Source organism: Pleuronectes platessa, chromosome 11 (genome assembly GCF_947347685.1).
Source record: "Pleuronectes platessa chromosome 11, fPlePla1.1, whole genome shotgun sequence".
Lineage (NCBI taxonomy): Eukaryota > Metazoa > Chordata > Actinopteri > Pleuronectiformes > Pleuronectidae > Pleuronectes > Pleuronectes platessa.
Window position 1 is genome coordinate 7,586,284 of NC_070636.1, and position 22,228 is coordinate 7,608,511.

At 42.7% G+C, this 22,228-nt stretch overlaps 1 protein-coding gene across 2 annotated transcripts; it reads right to left on the reverse strand.

Moving 5' to 3' along the window:
* Nucleotides 1–290: 290 nt before the first annotated feature.
* Nucleotides 291–21,450, reverse strand: ddhd1a (DDHD domain containing 1a). Of its 2 annotated transcripts, XM_053433955.1 has the most exons (14): nucleotides 20,147–21,450; nucleotides 18,544–18,720; nucleotides 14,097–14,198; nucleotides 10,971–11,099; nucleotides 9,941–10,088; nucleotides 7,346–7,455; nucleotides 6,999–7,105; nucleotides 6,650–6,912; nucleotides 5,964–6,039; nucleotides 5,535–5,684; nucleotides 5,257–5,321; nucleotides 4,965–5,137; nucleotides 4,109–4,306; nucleotides 291–3,639 (listed from the first exon to the last, which is right to left on the reverse strand). In XM_053433955.1, exons 1-14 carry the CDS (start codon nucleotides 20,943–20,945, stop codon nucleotides 3,455–3,457), a joined length of 2,682 nt encoding a protein of 893 aa, XP_053289930.1. In that variant the 5' UTR covers nucleotides 20,946–21,450; the 3' UTR covers nucleotides 291–3,454. The 2 variants fall into 2 exon arrangements, with proteins under 2 accessions (XP_053289930.1, XP_053289931.1); XM_053433956.1 differs by lacking the exon at nucleotides 14,097–14,198.
* Between the last annotated feature and the right edge of the window lie 778 nt (nucleotides 21,451–22,228).

The window sequence follows — 22,228 nt, forward strand, 5'->3', positions numbered from 1 at the left end:
CGCTCTGCAGATGTTACTAAACTGCATTAAAAAACCCTCAGTAATTCATCTGGAAGCCGTGAGGATCACAATGAAGCCCATTTATGATCTATAATTCAGCTTTGATGTTCTCGTGAGGGGGTCCCTCGGAAGGAATCTGACCCGGTTCAGAAGAACAAACAGTTCTATTGTCCACAAAAACATGGACAATAGAACTATCTGATGATTTGCAACCTCCTCCTACGCAGCAGCTACAGTCAACATTTCCCTGGTGATTGTCTCGGACATATGGCAGACAAAGGAAGTAGTCATTGTATCCAAAAAGGAAAAGAAATACTTTAATAAAAGGAAATAAATACAATGCTTTGGATGGCAGTTAGAATCAATTACAGGCATGGGTTATTGCACAGCTCTAGGGACAGACACAAAAAAATATCCTCTCCAGACATCCATTCAAAGTTAACAGTGGTAACTGACACAAATTTTCATTCAAAAACACAATAACTTTCAATGTGCAGTTTTCTCTTTCTCACCCAGTGTGTGATGACATATGGCTGCAGGCCCTTCTTTGATTAGATTTTGAATATTTTAAAGACTGACAACACACCCGTGACAGCTCTTGATCATTTAAAGGAATTATGGCTTCGAACTGGAATCAACACTTAAATCTACAAAAATTGATAGAAGCCTTTTCCCTGATGCTTGTACCTTTGACCAAAAAAATATAGCATACTGTTATCATTCAAAATGTTGTGCATAAAATGCTCATGAAGTCAAAAGTACAATTTACATTGACAAAACTGTCTACTCTCCAGTTTAGTTATTTATTTATTTATTTCTCATGCAGAGTGAGCACAGTTAAAATCTGTGCGGGAATCAAGAATTGCTCTGATGGAAAATTTGCAAATTTCACATAAATCGTGGAAACTTGGAGCAGAATCACAAACCTTGTCGTGATTGTTCTGAGGGCCAGTACACATTCCTACAATATGGATTTGCAAGTGTGATTTTTCAGGTGCAGAGGCAACAATGGAAGTGTTCTACGTATTCTGCATTGCACGCCTAAGGTCTCCAAGGTAAATAGCATTCCTGCTTTCCAAGAAACACCTTCAAATTTCTATTGCTGCAATGGAACACGTGCAAACAAGAATATATAAAGTCATTAATTATCAGGCGGTTTTTCTACATCCTTTCTGTGCAACTCGTAGCTGATGAATGTGCAAGATCCACCAGGTCAAATGTAGAAATCCTTCCATATCCTACTCCCTTCTATTTTGTCCATTCTATACCATCTGGTCGACTACAAGGCAGCCTGGTTTCAGTCATTAGGCCTTTGCGGACATAACAGACACACAACACCGATAAATTGATCCCAAACAGCCTGTGACGGTGTTGCCGTAAAAGCAGCAGCTCCCACAGTCTCTAATTAAAATAAGCTCTTTGATATTCTAACAGGGAAAATTTGACACAGAGGGCAACACGCTCAGTCACATGTGTATCTGAGGGTCGGTCCATTTCTTCATCCACTGCGGTTGTGTTACAAATCATCTAATTAGACATCCAATAACATTCATAGGAGTTTTTTCTACTTAATAAAGACACCAACACAGTTCATTAGATGTGTGTTGGCACTCTCTGCAATGTCTTCCTTCTTGAAGCATCCATTTACTCTACATATACGACACCACGTAAAGTGAGTGAGCTTTTCTCCTTTCTGCATAACTGCTACTGGCTGTGATGTCAAAGGACCATATCAAGAAAAGACCTCTACATAAATCACGATTAGCAGAAACTTTTTATAAAAAACATGGTCATGATTTCCTTTCGCTAATTGTCCATATTGTTTTCTCTTTTTAGAAAACTCAGGTTTTTAAGTGTGAAGGAGCCCATCTTTTAAACAAAAAAAAAGACAGGCTGCATCATATTCATTTGTGAACCAGTCACCAACTCACAAAAAAGGCCTAAGATACAATTAATGTTTGTGTGCACTGGCCACAAAATGACAATAGAAGCTACATTTACCTTAGGCCAATTATGTTTTTTCATGAAGTATGAATTAGCCATTAAACCACTAAATCCGAACGTAACAAGCTAGACACGTTATTTGGCCACAGGTTTGAGTCCCACTTTCCCGAGATGAGAACCATGTTCATGCCCAAAAGAGACTGAAAATCGCTAGGAAAAATATATGAATATATTTCTCTTTTTCAGAACAAAATGCATCTAGTCCCACGGATTTCATCTGGATATCGTTATAAAGACATGAACATGGTATCACATCAGTTAAATAGAATCATGCAAGTTTGATTGAATAAGATTGCTTTGAGCAAAAGACTTTGTGAGCGTTTTAGACTACGATCAGTATTCATAAACTGTGTGTAAGAAAATAAATACACATGCTCAATGCGTTGTCGATAAAGTATAAGTATCGTGATACAAGCCTTATGTGGCTGTAAACATTTATGGAAAACAATGTCCTGATAAACTGTAACTGTTGTAATAAGACGCATTTTATCCCCAAAACTGTTTAGTTAACGGAAACTCAACATTGAATGATTGACTGTGTGTGTGGTACAAAAGTGGTGGTTTGCTCATGTTTGATTTAGTGCACATGGTGTCTGATTTAGGAATGAATGTTAAAAAAAGAGGTGATCATGGCATAGAATAAGAAAAACAAACTAATACGTTTGTTATGTTTCTCTTCATGCTTCCCAAACATTGTTAAAGGGATAATGCCCTCAGGTTCTGTAAAAAAATAAAAAATAAAAGAATATAACAGATACCTATTCATACGTTTAACAGACAACACATTCTGTTTGTTATGTGTAACATTGTTTGGCTATTTTTGAAAGGCATACAATTTGCTTGTTAACATCAGAGATAAAGTAGAGATGAAGATGTTACAGGTTAGAAATGCTTTAAGGATGAAACTGTTTTTGACAGCTCTAATTCTTTTATCCTCGATGTCAAAGAAAACTTTAATCTGAAAGCCTCAGTGACCGAGGGTCAGGCATGTGTGTCACAAGGCTCCAGACAGAGTCACTGGAAGGGAGGCTGGGCAGAAGCATTAATCAACCGTAAACTTATGGACACTTCACCAACAGGTGGCTTTCCACTTGGTGCATCAAATTCATTCAGCTCTTATTTCATGTTTATAAGCAACTTCTGCTCATACTAGTAAAAGGGGCACCTCCTTAGGGGTTCCTGGTCCAACACTGTCACCCGTAGGGTGCACAATTGTGTACGAGATAAACAAAAAGAGACATTAAATGCACATCTTGGAGTTACGTCAGTTCGTCTGTGTTGATTTCCAAGATTCCAAAGAGCTGGATCACAGGGTGATAAAGGAAAGAGATAAGTGTATTTAATCAGTTTGTGCGCATAAAAATAAATGGATGAAGTCTATTTCCGTGTCTCGCCAACCCTTTTAGAGTTTTCAGACACTATTCAAGAGTGTGTTGCGTAATGTGCAGACTCAGTCTGGCTCTGGAGCGTCTTCTGTTAAGTCAGAGGTCGTCTTCTGCTTGTATATGAAAGTCAACAGGAAGAGTGCGATGTCATGGGAGCACCAGTAGCCTGTGTGGGAGGTAACTGCTGACCAGTAGCGACTCTCCACCATACCTTCTCTGAGCTCAAAGTCGATGCGCCGCTCCAGCTCCACTGTGAGAAACAGAGTTGTACAAACATTTGTGAGTTAATAACTAATACCTTCCCAAAACACTTTAAAGGTTAACATTTTGTATTAACTCTGGTAAGGAGACTTCCTCTATGGTTGTTTGGTGTGGACCATAAACTGTAAATAAAGATGAAAAACATGACGGCTCATCATAAAAGAAGCCCAGGCATCTTTATCGCCTCCTCCATGTTCGCAGAAGGGACACACAACCGACCACAAGTTCAAAGTATACATCAAATACATTTTAATCAAAAGATGGTTTCTGTCATTTTAGATAGTTGACGGCTGAGACTGACTGGTGATTGGTCGAAAGCATGTCTCAGTGGGACCTCCCTACCTACTATAGCGTGGACTCCGGCTCAAAATGAGGTCATCAGAACAAGATGGCAGCGAATATTTGGTTTCATTTCTGGATATTTAACGTCTTTAGTGTGGACAGGTAAGTAAACTTACATGATGTGTCAACGATGGGTGAGGTGGGCCGGATCAAGGTGGACAGGCCGTACGCTGAATGGCTCTCTGCACGCTTCTGCTCCTCCTCCTCGGTGTTTGTCACTCCCTCCAGTCCTAAAGACACTGAAGGCTGGCTGTTGGAGCGCGAGAAACGAGAGAAGAAGATGCCTCCGATCCCTTTACCTATGCTCGCCGCTCCTGCATTGAGTCAGTCAAAAAGAGAAAGAGCTGGTGAGATGTGGTCAAGAGCAAATAAGAGAAATGGTGGAAATGTATTTTCCTTTTGACATTTCTTTAATTAACTCTATTTAAAACTGCAGGGGGAGCTAAATGTATGAGCCCACTCTCTTTCTCTCCACATGATGGCACTGTTGATATGGTACTGGAGTCAGACTGAGCATCTCACATTACTTCAAACTGCACAGCAGAGAATTGATTTCACCTATAGAGTATGGACTATCTCCAGAGTAATCTCTAATTTGCTCTGCTCTTTCTCTGGGGCTAGTGTTACTGTCCGAGTTCGTATTAGTCACCTCCGCCAGTTTCAAAACAAGACTAACAAGAATATTTTACATATGCAAACCAGACACAAACATCATACGACTACAAAAAGTTAAATATAGATTATTTCATTTTCAGCAGATATATAAATCTGCTGTATTTATACATATACAATAACATTAAACGACATATAAATCATTCACAGAAAAGTGTTTTACGGTCCTGAATACTGTTTGACAATGTATTCTCTCCCATGAGGCTGATATAGTATGTTTAAAAGAATGTTAACAACTCTTCCAGTCATGCATCCTATTACAGATATACAGGATAAGAAAAGTTATGGTTCGTGTCGTACCCAGTATACTGGCCTTGCCCAGGTTAGTGATGGATTCTCCATAGTGCCTGCGGGGGAGGACAGGGGAGGTGCTCGGGCTGGGAATGCTCTCAGTGTCAGATGTTGGGTCTTTGACTGGGTTGAGGAAAGTTGGCCGGACCTCTTCGTAGGATGTGGGGTTTGTGGCACTACACCTGATCCAGAAAGATAGAAAAAAATAATCACAGCTACACATGGCAGTTATACTGTAAAAACAATATTTGTGTGTACAAAGAATATCAAGTGTTATAAGATGTCAGAGTCAAGGTCTTACCAGTGTATCTGAACTGGTGCGATATTGCTATAATGTTTAAGGATGAGGGGCTCCAGTCTGTAGGCCTGTAGAGAGCAACACACTTCAGTTACGTTATGTCAGAACACTTCTTAAAAAACAGCAACTTTTTGTAACAAATACCCAAATTATGTGCTGACTAAGCAATAAAGAAATAAGAAAAGCTGAAGAGACGATAATGAGAAAAGAAAGTCTCCACATGCCGTCATTACCCCGAGTGAGAAAGAATTTTTACAGAGTGGGGTAAAAGTAAGACTGACCACAGGGTCTGTGGGATGGAAGACGTTGAAGAGCCTGCTGCAGATGGGAGTGGGCAGGATGTGGTCCTGATGGCAGCTGGTACCAGGGCGGATTCCTCTCAGGGCCAAGAACACCGCCAGAGGAGAACCCACACAGAAGAAGTTATCCACCTGTGAAAAAGAAAAGCAATAGGTCCTAAATGTGTGCACTTCTGTGTTGTTTCCCTTAAATAATAGACACACAAAAACAATATACACAAACATTATTACATTACTAATATAAATATTCACAGGAGGAAGCCAACAGTTACAGAAAGTAAAGCCTTGGCATTTGTATTTTTTTGTCTATCTAGCATATCTTTACAACACAAACAACCAAAATCAATATTTATTTAAATAGAGTAATTTAATACTGCAAGGGTAAACGTGCAGTACATTTAGGCATCTTACCTTAAATTTGAGGGCTGGAGGTGCGGAGGGTTTACAGGCCTCCAGTGTGACGAGCTGAGTTTCCAGCTCTCGCAACCTGTTAGAAAGCAAAAAGCACAGTGACTATGATTTATAAAATAGAAAATAAACTTAAATATTAAATGGTATAATAATTCCACTTATACATTCATGTATACATTACTATAACCTCAAGGTACCTACCCAACCATCCGCCCACACATTCATCATCTGCAGACCTTCTATTTTTAAGTCAGGTTTCTATCTCAGATCAACCTTTGCTCCAGATGTTTCTTGTTACACGAAGGTAATGGTGCACACATTAAATTATATTGCACAAACAGAATGATGAGATATAATAAAAAACCTCTTCTCTTCCAATTCACTGCCCCAGGCGGGAAGCACATCTTGGTGCCTGACTGTTATAGAATGAAGTATACGAAAAGCAGATGCTGTATTGTGCATTAAAAAACAAAACTATTTTTTTGGTTTAATGTTGAATTTAAATGAGAGAAGAGTGGATAAGGTATTAGAAGTTATCCAATTAGTTCATTGTTTTGTATTCTGCTGAGCCTATAGAAAACATATCAAAAGTTGTACTACAGGCTTCTCATAAAAGATCTCTCACTGATCCTACACATGCACTTAACACACTTACAACCCCTGAGATCTACATCAGTAAACCCTACCTAATCCTCGTGAGCCGTAGCTGCTCTAAAATGTGCCTCTCTTGGTACGACATCCAGCGCAGGTCCAGCTCCTCTTCCACAGCGCGATCCTCTTGTAGGCAGAAGCGCACGGGATCCCAGCCCGTCATGATGTCGTAGGTGATGACGCAGCCGAGGGAGTGGGACACTATGGACACTTTTCCTCCCCTCTCCTCGAACTCCGGATTCCGGGAGCAGAAGAGTGTGTAAAGCCTGTTAAGCTCCTGCGTTAGGCCTTTGGTAATCTGGGGACGGACAGGAAGTGGAGGAGTTTAATGGACGAACAGTGTTTGACAAAGTCAGAGAGTTTCTCAAAGTGGGTGACGCTCACCTCGTCCCTGTACAGGGGGCTGTTGTAGTACATGATGTCCATCGCACTGCTGTTGAGGAGATCTCTCAGTCCTCTCACTTTGTCTGGTGTGATTGAGTCTACTGTGTCTACAGAGACATACAAACAATATCACAGAGTTATCTATCAACCAATAGTTTTGGCAGGAGGTTAGATACATGAACAGCAGATCAACAGATGCCGACAGCTCTGCTTCATTCGCTTTCCTTGTTGGGAGAGGATCCAGTGACACATGGCAACAACAGAACTCTCTTCAACTGCTCACACGCAAAACACATACTAAACAATAAAGTCACATACATGATCACTTTCACAGAACACACACTAACCTCCATCCAGTGAGAGTTTGGAGCGCCACTCGACCGGCAGGAAGTCCACACGCTCGTCACTGACTTCTGAAAAGTGCTTCTCCTCCATCTTCCTCACACCCTCCCTCAGCCTGAATGACCACGTGACAATGAAGAACAAACAACAGATCAGGACAACAGTAAAGTGTGATGAGTGTATCTGGGTTTCACAGTGTTTGGGCAGCAGTATAGCCATGACAGGTTCTGAGTGGATGTCTGGCCCTGATACAACAGAGTCTGTTGTGATGAGAATAACAACGTCCATTTTCCTGCTCACTGATGCAGCCGCTTCCCTCATGCACACACGTGCACGCAGACACACAATGGCTGCACCGCTGCTAGTCATATATGGGGCATTATTAGCTCGCAGGAGAGAGAGAGGGTGAGGTGCGGTGTTGAGTGAGTAAATAGAGGCTGAGAGTGGCTTTTAGACGACTGGGCTCTAAATGGGGCATCTTATAATGCAGGTTTTGACCGGACCATCTAGTGTGTCTACAGGGGAACTCACATTTTAAAAATGACCACCACTGTTTACCTCCATCATCACTGATGATGATATAATGTAACAATGAAAGGCACAAGGCTGAACTCAATTCAGGTTCAACATAAATAAAGCATAAACAATGAAAAGGCCAGACAGGCTGATCTTTCCTCTTGGCTGGGGAAAGTGTTTATGTTATAATCCACGAGGAGCTGGCAGTGAGGCTTATGGAGCTCTGCAGCTTGACTCGGTCTACTTTACCTGCTTAACTGACCTAAGCCACTGCCGCTGGCCCGACACCAACTCTGTGACACACAGACACACATGGCTCTGTTCCTCTGTTCTACTGCTTGCAGTAGTACTGCGAGGGCACCACGGTCAATACAATGGTGCAATTCTAACTTCCTGCAAACATCTACTATTAATAGAGTTCCAACATGAAGCCTGTTAAAGACAAAAAGATCTCAGCAGGCTGATTAAACTGTTTGCTAACAGTCTCACAGTATTGGGATGTATTTTTTTCTGAAGGTTGAGCCACCACCCAAACAAAATGGAAGTAATTTAGATTTTGTTTGTGTATCTCAAATCGTCCAAGAATTACATTTGAGCCGTCTGGATTCACAGGCTTGAATATTATTGTCATAACCTTCAATGAGATTATGTTTTCACCCCTCTGGGTTTGTTGTTTGTCTGTAAAAAAGATTAAACAAAAACAACAAAACTCATTACATCTTGGTTCGGATTTGAATAAGGGGGTGGATCCAGGATTTTGTTTCACTCTCTTTAACAATGCAAGAGAAGTTTTTCAAATTTTCAAAGATTTCCCAGGGAACAATTAATTGATCTTGATGATATAGAACAGGCATCTTTAGGGGAGTGATATCTATGAGTGTGTAAGACTTGGTGCAGCTCGATTGAATTTAAGGGGACTGTGGGGCCTCGGCCTCGAAGGTATGTGCTCTGCTGAGTTCTAATTTATATGAGTTTTAACACTGGGTAGTATATCTCTGATCTGAGTTCATCAAGGACTTTTCATCATTTAATATGGATTTTTATCCAGTATTATAATTTGTAATGTCTTTAGTGTTTCCTGCAGCGGTTTCATTAGGTTGCCGCAGATGCATTGCAAGCATTTTACACAGTTTCGGTTTTGGCTAGTGTTGCAGTGCATTTCCTTATTCTGTTGTGTTTCCTCAGTTCTCAGTGTGTAGCGCTTTCTTGGCACAATAACGATAGAAGGACAAACTTTAGAGAACAGCCGGGGTGACAAAGAGAGTGAGAAAGATGGAGGGAGGAGGGGAAGAGAACAAAAAACAAAGGCTGCAGGTGCAGTGGTATCAAGAGAAATGCTGGAAATAACTTCCTCTACCATGACTATGAGAGGCTTTGGATGAATGAAGCAGAGGGTAAAAACAGATCCAGTTAATGCAGTACTACCCCACTGTGTTTACAATTGTATAATCATGTTTAAAAACAGCTGTTAACATGTACAGTGATGAGCAGTCCCTTAATTTTTCTGCAACCACTTTAGCTGTGAGATCAATAAATGGACTAGTTACCGAAATGACCATATGTGGAATCCCAAGAACCTGTCAGACAGGTTGATATCTGAAACCCCTGATCAAAAACACAATGTGCAATAGGAGCTTAGTGAGGAGGCCAGGGCACTGAACACACAGAATCTGCTCTAATACACTTCGTAATCATTCCAAAGAACCAGATATTATCAGGCTTTTGTGCCTGTGTCGTGACAGACAGAGCGACAGAGAAAAGAGGGAAGAAGAGGACAGTCGTCATAAAAGTCACAGGAAAAACAGAACGAGAAGTGTGAGGGACACATTGTGACTGAAAAGAGAAGAGAAGAGGAACAGAGAGCAAACAAACTTCAGGGTTTTACAAACATCACATCATCCCGGGGAGATTTTCTCTCTCACCACCTACATGACTTAACTTACATTGGACATAGGAAGTGTGTAAATTCCTAAGACAGATAGGTGGAAGATGTCCCTTTTAAATCCAAAGGGATAAAACAGAAAATATTGTGCAACTGCTAAAACAAGCAAATACTCAATTGAATCATCGTGTTTAATACTCACATTCCAGTGTTTTTAATAATGCGTCCCTGGTCCATCTTCTGTCCAATCCCATGGACCACAAAGACGATGTGTGTAGTCTGAGGGGGTCTGTCCTCGGGTGAGGCCTCCTCAACGAAGCCCCGGTGGAGCCCTGTACCACTGCTTGAGGCTGGAAGAGGAAAGATGACAGGCTGGGGTCATTATTAAATCATTATTTACAGCATTTTTATCCAGCACTGCTAAATAAACACATTTTCAGTCTGTTCACCAGAAGGCTATTAATATATCTTGTTGACGGTTAAGTAATGTGTTGTTCTGACTCCAAAGGAGGCCAGCAGGTGAGACACAAAGTTCTGCTGGCACCGTGTCCCAATGCTCCGTGACCACACTGGTGGTGTGTCTGGAGGATCGAGTGTGGGTCCTTATTTAGAATCTATAGTCTCGTCCAGTCATGTGCTCTGCGGCAAGGTGACAGGAGCCAATGGCATTGGTTGCTGTCTGGATAGCACTAAGGAGATTTCCCCACACGAAGCATGTGTGTGTCAGGGGAGATGGAGATAAATAGGGCCCGCTGCTCCTCCTATAGAGATGGAAATGTACTGTGGAGCTGGGAGTCTCTCGGATTCTTTACAGATCAAACATCACACAGTGAGTTAAAGTGCAGGCGCCATCTTTACAGTTACGCTTAAGCCATTTCATCTAAACTAACCCCTCATAACAGCAGATGGACACAGTGATTATCTGGGCTAATCCATTTAAGAGACTGAAGTATACCCAGACATGTTTAAGCAAGTTGCAAAAGGTCAATGATAAAAGAAAATTATTGTGCAATGAAATTACAGTCATAAGAATTTAAATTATAACCAGAGCTTTAGCAAAAGCGATCAACTGTTTATATTTGAGGTTATAAGCCAGGCTAGCGCTTCTGTACTGCACTGCACAATGGCGCTTGGAGCTAAATGCTAATGTCAACCACAAGGTGATGCTAGACGAAAAATAAGGGGGGAATTAAATATCTGGAAAAAGACGATGACAGTTGGTGGTTACAAACCTTTGGAGAAACCCAGTTTCTGAGTCACGGTGCGAGCAATTTTGGAGGTGGTGGCGTCGCTGTAGAGGTAGACCTCATCCACGCCGTGCCAATCCACGTGGGTCCGACTCAGCTTCAGACTGTGGATGGCTGCGGGAGGGTGGCAGAGAGAGAGAGTGATTGATTGAATGAATGGAAAGAGAGGAAGGCATTGTCAAACAGAGTGGGAAATTAGGCAAAGAGAAGGGAAAAACCAGGGAAACGGACGAAGGAAAAAGGTTCACCGATACAAAGTGTTTTGAGTGCAAAGAGTGAGAGACTGAATCCAGCACCAGAATAACACAGAGTTACAAAAAAGGGAATTTTCTAGAATCATCTGAACAGCCCAATCAAATGCAGTCTGGAGCATTGATCTGCATGTAGAAAGAAAATACATCAAACTACCACACACCATGATTGCATATTTCAGCTCTTGCTTGTCCGTCCTGCATATGCATCCTTAACATTTAGGTATCTACATATTTATTGTTTTCAATATATTTCATGACTAGTCGCGCTTACGTTTTACTTTTCTCCAGTTTGTCGAAGTATAATGCAGCGACTGGTGCAAGTGAGAGCCGAGGTATGGCTCAAACGGCGACACCATCTACTACAGAAGCTAGGAGCGATAAATGAAACTGGTAGACTGGAGAGAGATCTATTTATGTCCTTGCAGCAGCATGTCCCTTAGATGTCCTGTGCAGTCAAGTTCAACTCGAGATTGGTGGAAGGCTTTGGCGTAGGTCCAGTGCTCAGTCATGGCTCTTTGTACTGCTATGAACCAATCTAGGGATTAAAACCCTTAAGAGCTGGAGAAACGCAATGCCTTTGTTTGAGCTCAAAACAGTATTGACTCACAAACAAGGACACAAGTGTAGAAGACAAACAGCGTTATTATTGTATTGTTTTTTAATATCTTTTGTATATGCTCATTGTACAAGAGTAGAGTAAGGAATAATGTATGTCTTCCTTGATAATTCACCAGCCAGGTGGACATGGCCAAAATAAGTAAATAACAATTTGTCTGGAAATTTCGAAAAAATTAGTTTGTCTCTCTTTCCAATTCCCACGCGAATCAATAAAACAATCTATACTTCATATCAACTATCTGTGTGTGTGTTTCACATGGTGGGGTTAAGCTGGGCCTCTGTTGACTGGCAGGCTAATGTCTTCATTGGACAAGCATGACTTGTGGGTCATGTAACACCGAGCAATTATCGTACCTTGACTGAGACCTGTTCACAGTGAGTGAAGCCAGTGTGAAAATGAATGACTGCCTCTACAGGAGCAAACAAGCAGGGACCCGACGAAGAAGACGACAAGAAACACTTATTGGACAGAAGAAGCGCCTTAATCGAACTTTGAATTAAAAAGAAATCTAACCCCCACCATAAAATAATAAAGCTGAAGTCCTGAGAAACGAAAGGTGAGCGATTGAGTTTCTTCTCTCACGCGGCTCCATTTATCTCTGCAGGTCCTGAGATGAAACTGCTCAGCAACAAAAGGAAGCAGATGCTTAACCTCTACCACCGCACAGTTTAAAGTGGCCCCCTGTTCTTATCTCTACCTCATGCTCTCACAGGTGAAGACTTGGAGGAGTAAGCTGATCTGAGAGATGAGACCTACAACTGTTACACAAGGAGGGCCACTTTAGACTGTTGAGCCTTATTGTTCGCCAAGTCCACTGTAGGACAGGAAGTCTTTGAGGTCAGCTACAACATGCATATCTCTGCAGTTTTTTTATTTAATATTTTATTAATATCAAATGTGAAAGTTGAAGAGACTTAAGAAAGGGAAATGTTGCCAGTAACGGTGAGAGATGTTTATGGGCTGTACAAAAAGACTTCCTGTTTTACAATGAAGGCCAATGCATCAGAAAGGAATGGGAAAGGAGGAGGGGGGGGGGGGGTCGAGGTGGACTGAAGAACTGGCAGTCAACCGACACAAGGTTAAAGAGTTTACTGAGCTTGCTCTCTGATGGCTGTGGAGATCTACTGAGGGTGAGGGAGGATTTCACAATACGGAGTGAGGGGCAAAGTACAGGACTGTGGGAACAGGCTGGATAAGCTGATAAGTAAACAGGGGAATTTGTGTGAGACAATTTGAGAGAGATGCAAGAAGCAATGAGCAGAGAACAGGGGGGTTGAAAGAGATGAAAAGGAGGGGCTCCTTGAATGAATCATAAATATGATGTAGTCTGGGGCTGTGAGGGTTGTTTCCTAAGGATCCATTTTTTCTTGGCTATGGTTTTATACAATATATGAGGCCTACTTTCAAAACTATAATACTCTTCTTCAAGGTCTCTGTTGATTTCTACTTAGGACACTAGATTTTAGGTCAACGGCCGCTTGGATTTACTATATGGTGTGGGGACATAGACCCGGAGAGGGTCAATGCACCTAGAACTAGGACGGTGATGGACCTCTAAGAGGCCGACTCCACACAGCATGTTTGGGGGCTATAGTAAACGGCCACAATGGCTCCTCTGTGAAGCTCATCACTTGTGCAAGGGCTCTTAACAGAGCGCTTTGTTCATTGCCCCGAGCGCGGGAGCAAGTGATAGCAGTTCATTAATGATGCTCAAACTGCCGGGGGGGGATGAGAAAAAGAAAGCAATGAGAGAGAGAGTGTGAGACAGGGTTGGGGAGATAAACATGGGTAAAGGAGGTTTTGTGAGGACAACCTTATTCATTCTAGATCCACTGGTTTAAGGGGTGTTGCCCTAGTAGATTACTGAACCATGTTACTATCCCAGCAAGGAGATGAGGGATAGATCAATAGGTTCCCTCATCAAGCAGCATCAGCTACAGCAGAAGTACCAAACTCTGGGTCACAGCACAGAAGGAGACGCTCTAGCAACTAGGCCCAGTTATGGCTGCAATAGAGGGAGAGCAGTCTAATTCAATTGAATACAACCAATTCTAACTGAGCCTAGGTCTAGCTCCATCTATTAGATTTAAACAGCAAAAGGTCTGAACCATGAACAAAAGGGAAATCTGGCTCCAAGGAGACCTACAGGTTCTACGAGGAGAGAGGATTCAAGCTAGCAGATCTAATACAGCAGAAGGTAAAATAAAACAAAACAAAGAACTTGGTATTTTACAGTACCTTGACAGCGTTTGCGCTTGTGACATGTAGTTTTAGCACTCGTCGGATATCCACTCCATTTGAACAGAAAAGGGAGGTAGAAAGGGGGCAGGTGGGAGAAAACTAACAACCGACAGAGTGAGTAACGGCCACAACCCTGGCATCAGTCACACATGCTACCACTGTCATCGCTCTTGAACAGGCCGATCTATCAAGTAACGCTGCTATCAGGTTACCCACACACAGAGCCTGTACCGGTTACCGACAGGGCCTGGTGGCTGCAGGAAGATATCACGAAAATAAGTTGGAGAAAAGCCCAAAGTGCAGCGCTTCTTGACATACTGAGGTAGATGACTGAGGTAGATTCAGGAATACACTTAATACAGAAATCAACAGTCCTCCCTGTGAATCATAAAGATAACATTCTATTAAGCATAATTTCTCTAAAATTTTCAACTTCTGTGTTTTTGTATTACAAAGGGAAGTTTATGAAAAAGTACTTTGGGGGAGAATAGTTAACAACACAGATCATGGCAAAATTTAAAGAAAGTATATAAAATGGCATAAAGTTATCAAACAGTTTTGTTGAATGCGAGACACAAATAAAAGCACACTTTCTAAACACTAAGCATTTATGTTTCAATTTTTGTTAATGAAAACTCATAACTTATTAAAAACAGAATCCCAGTCAGGGCCAGAGACATACCAGCTATAACCATACAAAGAGAAAGAGGTTTGAACATATGTGATAGAATTCTGTAATATGAAAATCAGGGAAGTTTCTGCAGGGAAAATGGTGCAAATAAGTAGTTATGATGCTGCAAATGTTTTACATGAGCCAAATTCAGATGTGCCTGAAACTGTAGTATTTTGTTATTTCTAATTGTGTTAATGCTCTGTAAGTGGAGTCATTAATGTGAGCATTGGTCTTTCACGTGAAACAATGCCTGATAAATATTTTTCCCACAAAAACACACATCACTGTATACATAAAACTGAAATAATAATTTTGCAATTGAGTGAATAATTCCATTTAAGACCCTTCACTGACAAGAGTGGTTAAAGGTTTTAAGATTAAGATTTGAAAAAAAAAAAAAAATCTCATTTCAGTTTCATCATGAGAAAAAAAAAATTGCTGGATTTAGATTGTAAATTGATTTCATGTGTTTGTATGCTAATCTTGAACAGTTACACACAGAGCTGAAGCTCAATCAAACCATGTTCTATTAACTTTAAATCTCTGCGTCAGGGTGTGATGTAAAAAAAAAAAAAAAAAAAGAAGAATTTCTCAGCATCTGTTAGTCAAATCAGCTAAGTCTACAAATCCCAGGGCTTCACTCACTCAGTGAATCAGACTTGCAAATGTCAGCAGTGTGTGTCTCAGCTGAGGTGAAAGTCTGAGGCGGAAGACCTGCTGAGTACACAGGATGTGTGTTTGCTAAGCTATCAGTGAAGTCCATTTGGCGATCGCAGCACTGATGGGTCCATCCATAAATAGTTGTTTGCCTGATGACTGGGGTATTCACAAAGCCCACAGTCTTCCTCATACGGATCAAATAACCTTCACTTGTGCCATAGATTATAGTGTGCGACAGGAAACACGTGACTTTTACGTCACCCGAGGGGGAAACTGGACGGCCAACAATCATCTCTCAATCACACCAAACAAGACTATACGTTGATGTTACAACCAGCAGAGAGGTCTGACCCTCTCAGAGCCTCGTAATGTTTTAATCTCACAACTATCCAGATTAAGGCAAATGAAACATTAAGGATTAAAAGGTTATTAGGTGAAAAATGTATGTCCAGTTCTTTTAAACCTGTGTCATCAGTCACAGAGTGTATTCTCGGCCTCATGGGCATAAATGGATTTCTCGTTGACATCCGAGAAGCCTGACCGACTGGGAAACACCCTCTAGTTTCCATCATAGGATTACTCTTCAATACATACACACACGCCCTGGAAAATCCTAAAACAAATGGAGGAAATATTTAGTTACTTTTTTTCTGTTGCGTATTCACCTCAACTTGGAAACTGACAGTGGCAGCATCTACACTAAGAATTCTACCCGGATCAAAAATAGGCAAATGTAAAATTAAACATTGACACCCAATTAATAAAACCCATGAACTGCAGGCAATCCCCTCGTGGCCATTTTTGGCTTCAATAACTGAATTAAGACCCGTGGCTTCCTCTCTGATGCCACAAGCTCACCATCTGTCACCACTGCCAACTTTCCTGCGTCAACAGTCATTCTTCCCAGAAAACCGGCCGTAACTGGCTGACTACACGATTCATGGAGAGAGTATATGCAGAGAAGTACATTTGGATCGTGAGAGGCCAGGAGGATTTGCAGGAGTGCTTCCCAGATTGTCATTTTAGGCCTGCATGGCACGCTGGTATGCAGATCATACGTCTTCTGCTTCACTAACCTTTAGTCTCAGCTACTCACTGAGGCACAAGGGGAGGGGCAGAAAAGGGAGAGAGGCGATAAGGAGAGGGAGAGAGCGAGCGATAGTACGGGAAATTTACCCACTGCGGTAATGTCAGAACCCAGCCGACTTGCTTTATGATCCTTAATAAATAGAAGTGTTGGTGTGAAAATAAGTCAATTGCCTAAGATAAGAATCCAATTCTAAGTCTAGTCTAGTGACAGACATACTATACTACATTTACCCTTGCTTGTCAAACTATGATCTTAAGATATGAGCTGTGTGTTTTGCATTAGTCATAGGACTCCACGTGTTGGAAAACCAATCTGTGTGTGCCCTTGTGCAATATGTCACACACCTTACAGATAATTCTGTCTGTGATCCCTCTGTCCTCTGTCTGTGACCGTTTGTGTCCCTACGTGCACGCACAGATATTTTAGTGTCCGTGTGTACATGTACACTTCTGCTCGTGGAACAGGAGTGACCTTCCAGTTTTTCTCTTTGAGCTTATGTGACGTAATATGAAGGAAGACCCAAAGGGTGACGATGAAAGTGACTTTGCTCTGCTCTGTTGATGGTTTTATTTACAGCGCTTCACTTATTCTAAGCAGGGAGCAGCGATAGTTCCGTGCACCAAAGCAGTCAAATGAGGACACAAAAGACATGAGGCAGGCCAAACAAAACATAAGCTTTGTTTGATTCACAGAAATTTAACAGTGACTCATTATGCAGTTATTTTTATTCAGATCAAATTTAAAACGCTGCTTTCAGATATGCTCTGGAACTTTTGATATTTTTTTTTTAATCTACTGGAGGGGCTGTTTGTCGGAGCACAAATGTCAGAGTCAGTTGCTTCGGACATTTAACAGAACTCCAGAAATGTCCGGTAAATGTCAGAGTGAGCCCATCTGAGAATACATCAGGAGTAGAGGTGTGGGCAGATAGATGAAATATCTAATATATGACGTACGTCAAACTGGTTTTTAAAAAAGCAATTACAAACACTTCCGGATGACAAACAGGTGCCCACACGTAGAAGACGCCGACGCAGAGGTCCACTTGGAAAGGCAATGACATGCAAGGGCTTTTGGGACTAAGGGACGACACTGTTGTCGATGGGCTTCAAACAAACATTTGATTTCCACAGCAGTGATATTGCGTCATGTCCTGCCTCCTGTATGCTTCACTCAGGCACCACCCTCGACTGAACCTTCCAAATAATTCTCCTGTTGTTGGGAACGCGTACTAAACAGTTCCTCACTCCCCCCCCCCCCCCCCGACAGTTGCTGCTTCTCCTCTCTGCTTTGCTCTGTTTATCTGCCACATTCACAAACACCCACACATTCATCACCACAGAAGGTCCCGCAGATCTGGCTGCCTTAAGGAGACTGCTGAATCAAAGAGCCTCTTTCTTATTGCTCTTCACAGCTAAAGCCCACAACGTGTCCGCCTGAGCCAGCCCTGCGAGACGGACGTGCCAGAATGAAGAATGCCACAACGATCTGCACCTGCTGTACACCAAGAGGATGACATGACAAAAATCTACACAGGCACCCAAGAATGCACCTGCTCCGTTCATTTCTCTCGACTGTGCTTCGATTCTTCAACAAGCAGGGCTGCCACATAATTCACAGTTTATGACTATGACAATGCGTTTCTTCGGGCTTTATTGTGAAGAAGATGACTTTACTTTTAAATGGAATTCGTAACTAAAATGCCAGTGGGGGTGTTTCGTCACATCACTGCCATAACAAAGCAAAGAGGAGGTGTTGTTTTACAAGTTGCTGCCTGACTGGTTTTAAAAACAGTGAATCCACCAGAAAATGAGTGTAGGAATTTCAAGTTGCTGGTTTACAATAAGGTGTTTTTTGTTTCGACTATGACTCCATGACAACTGCTTTGATTTATTCAAACCTCAGTTAAAAGAATGATGCTGTTTAAAATTCAGATTTCCAGATTCAGAACATTCGGCTGCCCTTAATATATAAAACATTTCATCCTTATTCTTCCGCCTGTGCTCTCCCCGTTCTCTCACCATCTTTGCTGTCGACGGTCTTCACCACCAGGTCGGACTCGAACGTGTCCTGCATCTGTTGCCCGCGGAAATGGCTTAGGTGCTCCTGCTCGATGAGGTCACTCTCCTCCTCCTCCAATGGGAGCCAGGTACCGTCAATAAACCACTGGCCTCTCATCACCGGAATGTGATCTTGTTCTGCAAGACAGTAAAACAAAGAAGAGATTTAGTCTAGGATGACAAAGTATAATTTAGATGTTAGGATGCACATTTGAGAGCCGGTTCTCTGTATCCAGGAGGCTTGAGTTTTTTGGCTTGGGTCAAATTATAAATAAGGTACAGTTCCATTTTGCTCTCTGTATTTTAAGCAGAAATTCTCCAGAGTAACAGTGTTGTCACAGTCACTCTCCAGGAGCTGACTCATTTTAAATGTGTGATTTGGACAATGTAAACTAATTTTCATCTAACTCAACAAGTCTGCTAATTCCAGAGAGACCAAGTCTCAGCGGCCTCTGAAGCGAGGCCCAGCTTTGGTTACAGTACCGAGCGACATTATTAACTGATTCTCCGGTGGTGAAGGTGTAGAGTGTAGAAGCTGAATTAGATGTAGGCACACTTTGAAAAGTACAGGAACCTTTGCTATGCACAATGACACAGCACATCTGGACATATCTGCAGGTTCCTATGTAAGTGTTTGAAAGACACACTGAGGCTCAGAGTATAGTGCAGTTACTCATTATTAGGGTGGTTCATATCTGGTCCCAGAAGATAAGCTTCATAGATGTGAGGTTTCAAGTTCCTGTGAAATGATTATGTAACTTCTTTTCACCTTATTTGCAACATTGTGATATTAGGACGTAAATATATATCTATAAATTTGAATCAGAGTATCTGGAGGGCTTCTTGGATTAATTCTCCTCCACATCTCATGGCTGAAATACTTTTAATTACTTTCTATATAACCTTCTTGTGCATAGGGTTACAGGCTGAGCTGAAACCTCACAGTAAGATCATGAACTGTCTGCTAAGGACTCACATCCCACAGCATGAACATTCAGGAAAAAATAACTGGCTTCTCTAAATGTCACAAGGCATTAACCTTCAAAAGAACCAGCAACCCAGGAACCCTTTCATCAGGGGGTCGGCTTTTTGTTCCCTGCCTTTTCCTGGAAATGTCCATGAATTAGTTAGTGCAGATCAGCTGAGACCAATAGGCCGACTTCCTGGGTTGTGTAGATGATCCCAACAGATAATGGTAAGTAATTGCAGAGCCAGTTAAAACAACAATACTGATACAAACCATGTAAGTCAGCAATCGACTGAGATGAATGAGGAATCACCTGCTATGTTTGTGGGTTTTCTTAGAGATCTGTTATGGGAGTAGGGATGGATGTTGCAATGCACAGAGTCTCTGATTGAGCAGCAGAATTGTGAGTGGATGTGGGCCATTAATCTGTATGCTGTCAGCAATTATACTGCAGAATGTACAGAATATACATTATTTATATGTGCAAAGAGGGCATTAGGGCCTCGGACGCTCGATCAGTGATGCTGCAGAGATCTGGAGCAACACAACCTGTGACTGCTGCAGAACAAAGATTAGACTTTATAGTTGTATACTCACGCTTCCAGTAGACGGGGTTGCACTGCCTCTCCTTAATGTCCACCTCGTAGAGCCCTCCCCGGACGCACACAGGCTCCACGTTGATCTCAAAGCAGTCAGGGTTCTCTGAGGACAGGATGGACGTGTCCAGGGACCCCGGGCCTCCGTGCACGCTGCTGGTCCTGGTCTCCACCGGCGCCGCACCGTTCAGCCCTTTGCCCTCCCCACCACAGCCCTCCTCCTGCTCCTTCTCCCCGCTGCCCCGGGACTCCGCCACCCTGAGGAGCAGCTCGGAGTATTTCCGAAACATGAGCTCGATGTTGAGCGAGTCATGCCCGACAAAGGCTTTCCAAGTTTTCTTGTCCTCTTTATAAAACCACCGAACCTCCTCGGGTCCCAGCTCCGTCACCACCTCGTTGAAGCGGCTCCTGGAGCTGTTGGACCTCGACCTCTTCCTCTTCTCGAACAGCGGCCCGACGTTGCTCCCACCGCCGTTGCTGTACCCGAGTGGACCGCTGTCCATGTAGCCTCCGGGGGAAGTGAGGTCCAGGAGCAAGCCGTCCTCTGGGCTGCGGTGCCCGGTGTGAAGAAAGGGCAGGTGCCCGTCATGTCCCGACTGGACCGATGACATCCCCGCCTGCACCGTCTCGTCCATGGGACTCATCTCGTGGCAGCAAGGGAACCCATCGCTCCCCACGACCCACTCCTTGGTGTTGTTGTTGTTGGTTGTGGTGGTGACGCCGAGCGGTGAGCCCTGACTGTCGGTGCCCAAAGAGGAGCTCAGCGTGGAGGTGTCGGTTCTGATGTTGAAACTGCTCATAACTCTCCGAGCAGCCCAGCCTCCTCCTCCTGCTCCTCCTGCCTCCTCGTCTGCCGCCGCTCCTCGTCAAAGCTGCCACCACTTCACCACATCCACCAACAACATGTCATGGTGGTTAATTATTTAGAAGAACATCAATTTCACCCAAATCACGGAGCTCCAGACGAGCTGCCGGCGCATTTCCTCCAGTGCGCCGCGGCTACATCAGCCTGTTAGCATGCTAGGCGGCTAAGCTAATGGTGCTGGACGTAGAACTAGCGTCTCACTAAACGCTACAACCGGAAACCTAATCAAACACTCTCCGGACACGGGTCAAACTAGGTCCTCCCTTCACCGCGTCGCTTCACCTCAGCTCCGCGGGAGTCGTCACCCGGTCTCCGCACTTTGAGTTGTCCGCTGGTCCCGGAGGAATATTACATTCAGTCGGTTTGTCCAAACAAACCTCCGCTCCGAGACAATACTGTAGTATGCGTGCGTGCGGCTTGACAGCTGACGAGCACGGATCACAGGATTCACTCGTGAGCGCGCACGTAGACGTTTACGCGACCGTGACCACCGGACATGCAGTACTCGTGTTGTCCACTAGAAGGAGCCAAATCAATTTTGTCAGTCAAGATGTGAGGTTTCTGCTATTTTTCAACATCTGTTAATCTAACCCCGTTTCTGTACCTTTGTTTACTAACGCACCGGAAATTAAGAAAACACTTGCACATAGACAAAAACACGTGAAAACTAAGAAAACACATGCACATACAAAAATAAGCTTATGGAAACGACACCGGACATGTTTCCAGGGGGACCCAAGAAAGTGATGGACCTGGCTGTAGTTCAATTCTGTAAGAAGTCATTGCAGTCTGCTTCTCGCCGGTGGGGATTTGCACGTGTTTTCCTCATTCGTAATGCTTTGATCCTTCTCGGCCACTTTTTCTTTATATATTTATTTATATATTTATTAATACTGGATTAAGCTGGTGAGTATCTACACCACTCATTAATTAATCCTTCTCCTACACGTCTGCTAAAGGTTTAAATACACGTTTATTTGCTTTATTTCATTTAATTATGTGTTATCTGTTTTGTTTGCGTGTTTCTATTCTTATTTGACACCCTTTATTTCTTCGAATGTGATCCCTTGCAGTAGTTAGAAAACCAAGGAGGCATCGCTGAAATTTACAAGGACCAACATCCCAAATAAAAAATCAACAATTTAAAAACAAACAAGGATAAACATGTTACTTCCTGTGTCCGTCTCGCGGCCCTGGACTACCCCCAGTTATCACATA

Coding starts and splice junctions, on each gene's coding strand:
- ddhd1a (XM_053433955.1), bottom strand. CDS start 20,945: ATGAGCAGTTTCAACATCAGAACCGACACCTCCACGCTGAGCTCCTCT. Junction 14,199..18,543: donor GACCGTCGACAGCAAAGATG/GTGAGAGAACGG, acceptor GTCGGTTGTTAG/TTTTCTCCCACCTGCCCCCT. Junction 6,913..6,998: donor GCCCCCTGTACAGGGACGAG/GTGAGCGTCACC, acceptor GTCCGTCCCCAG/ATTACCAAAGGCCTAACGCA.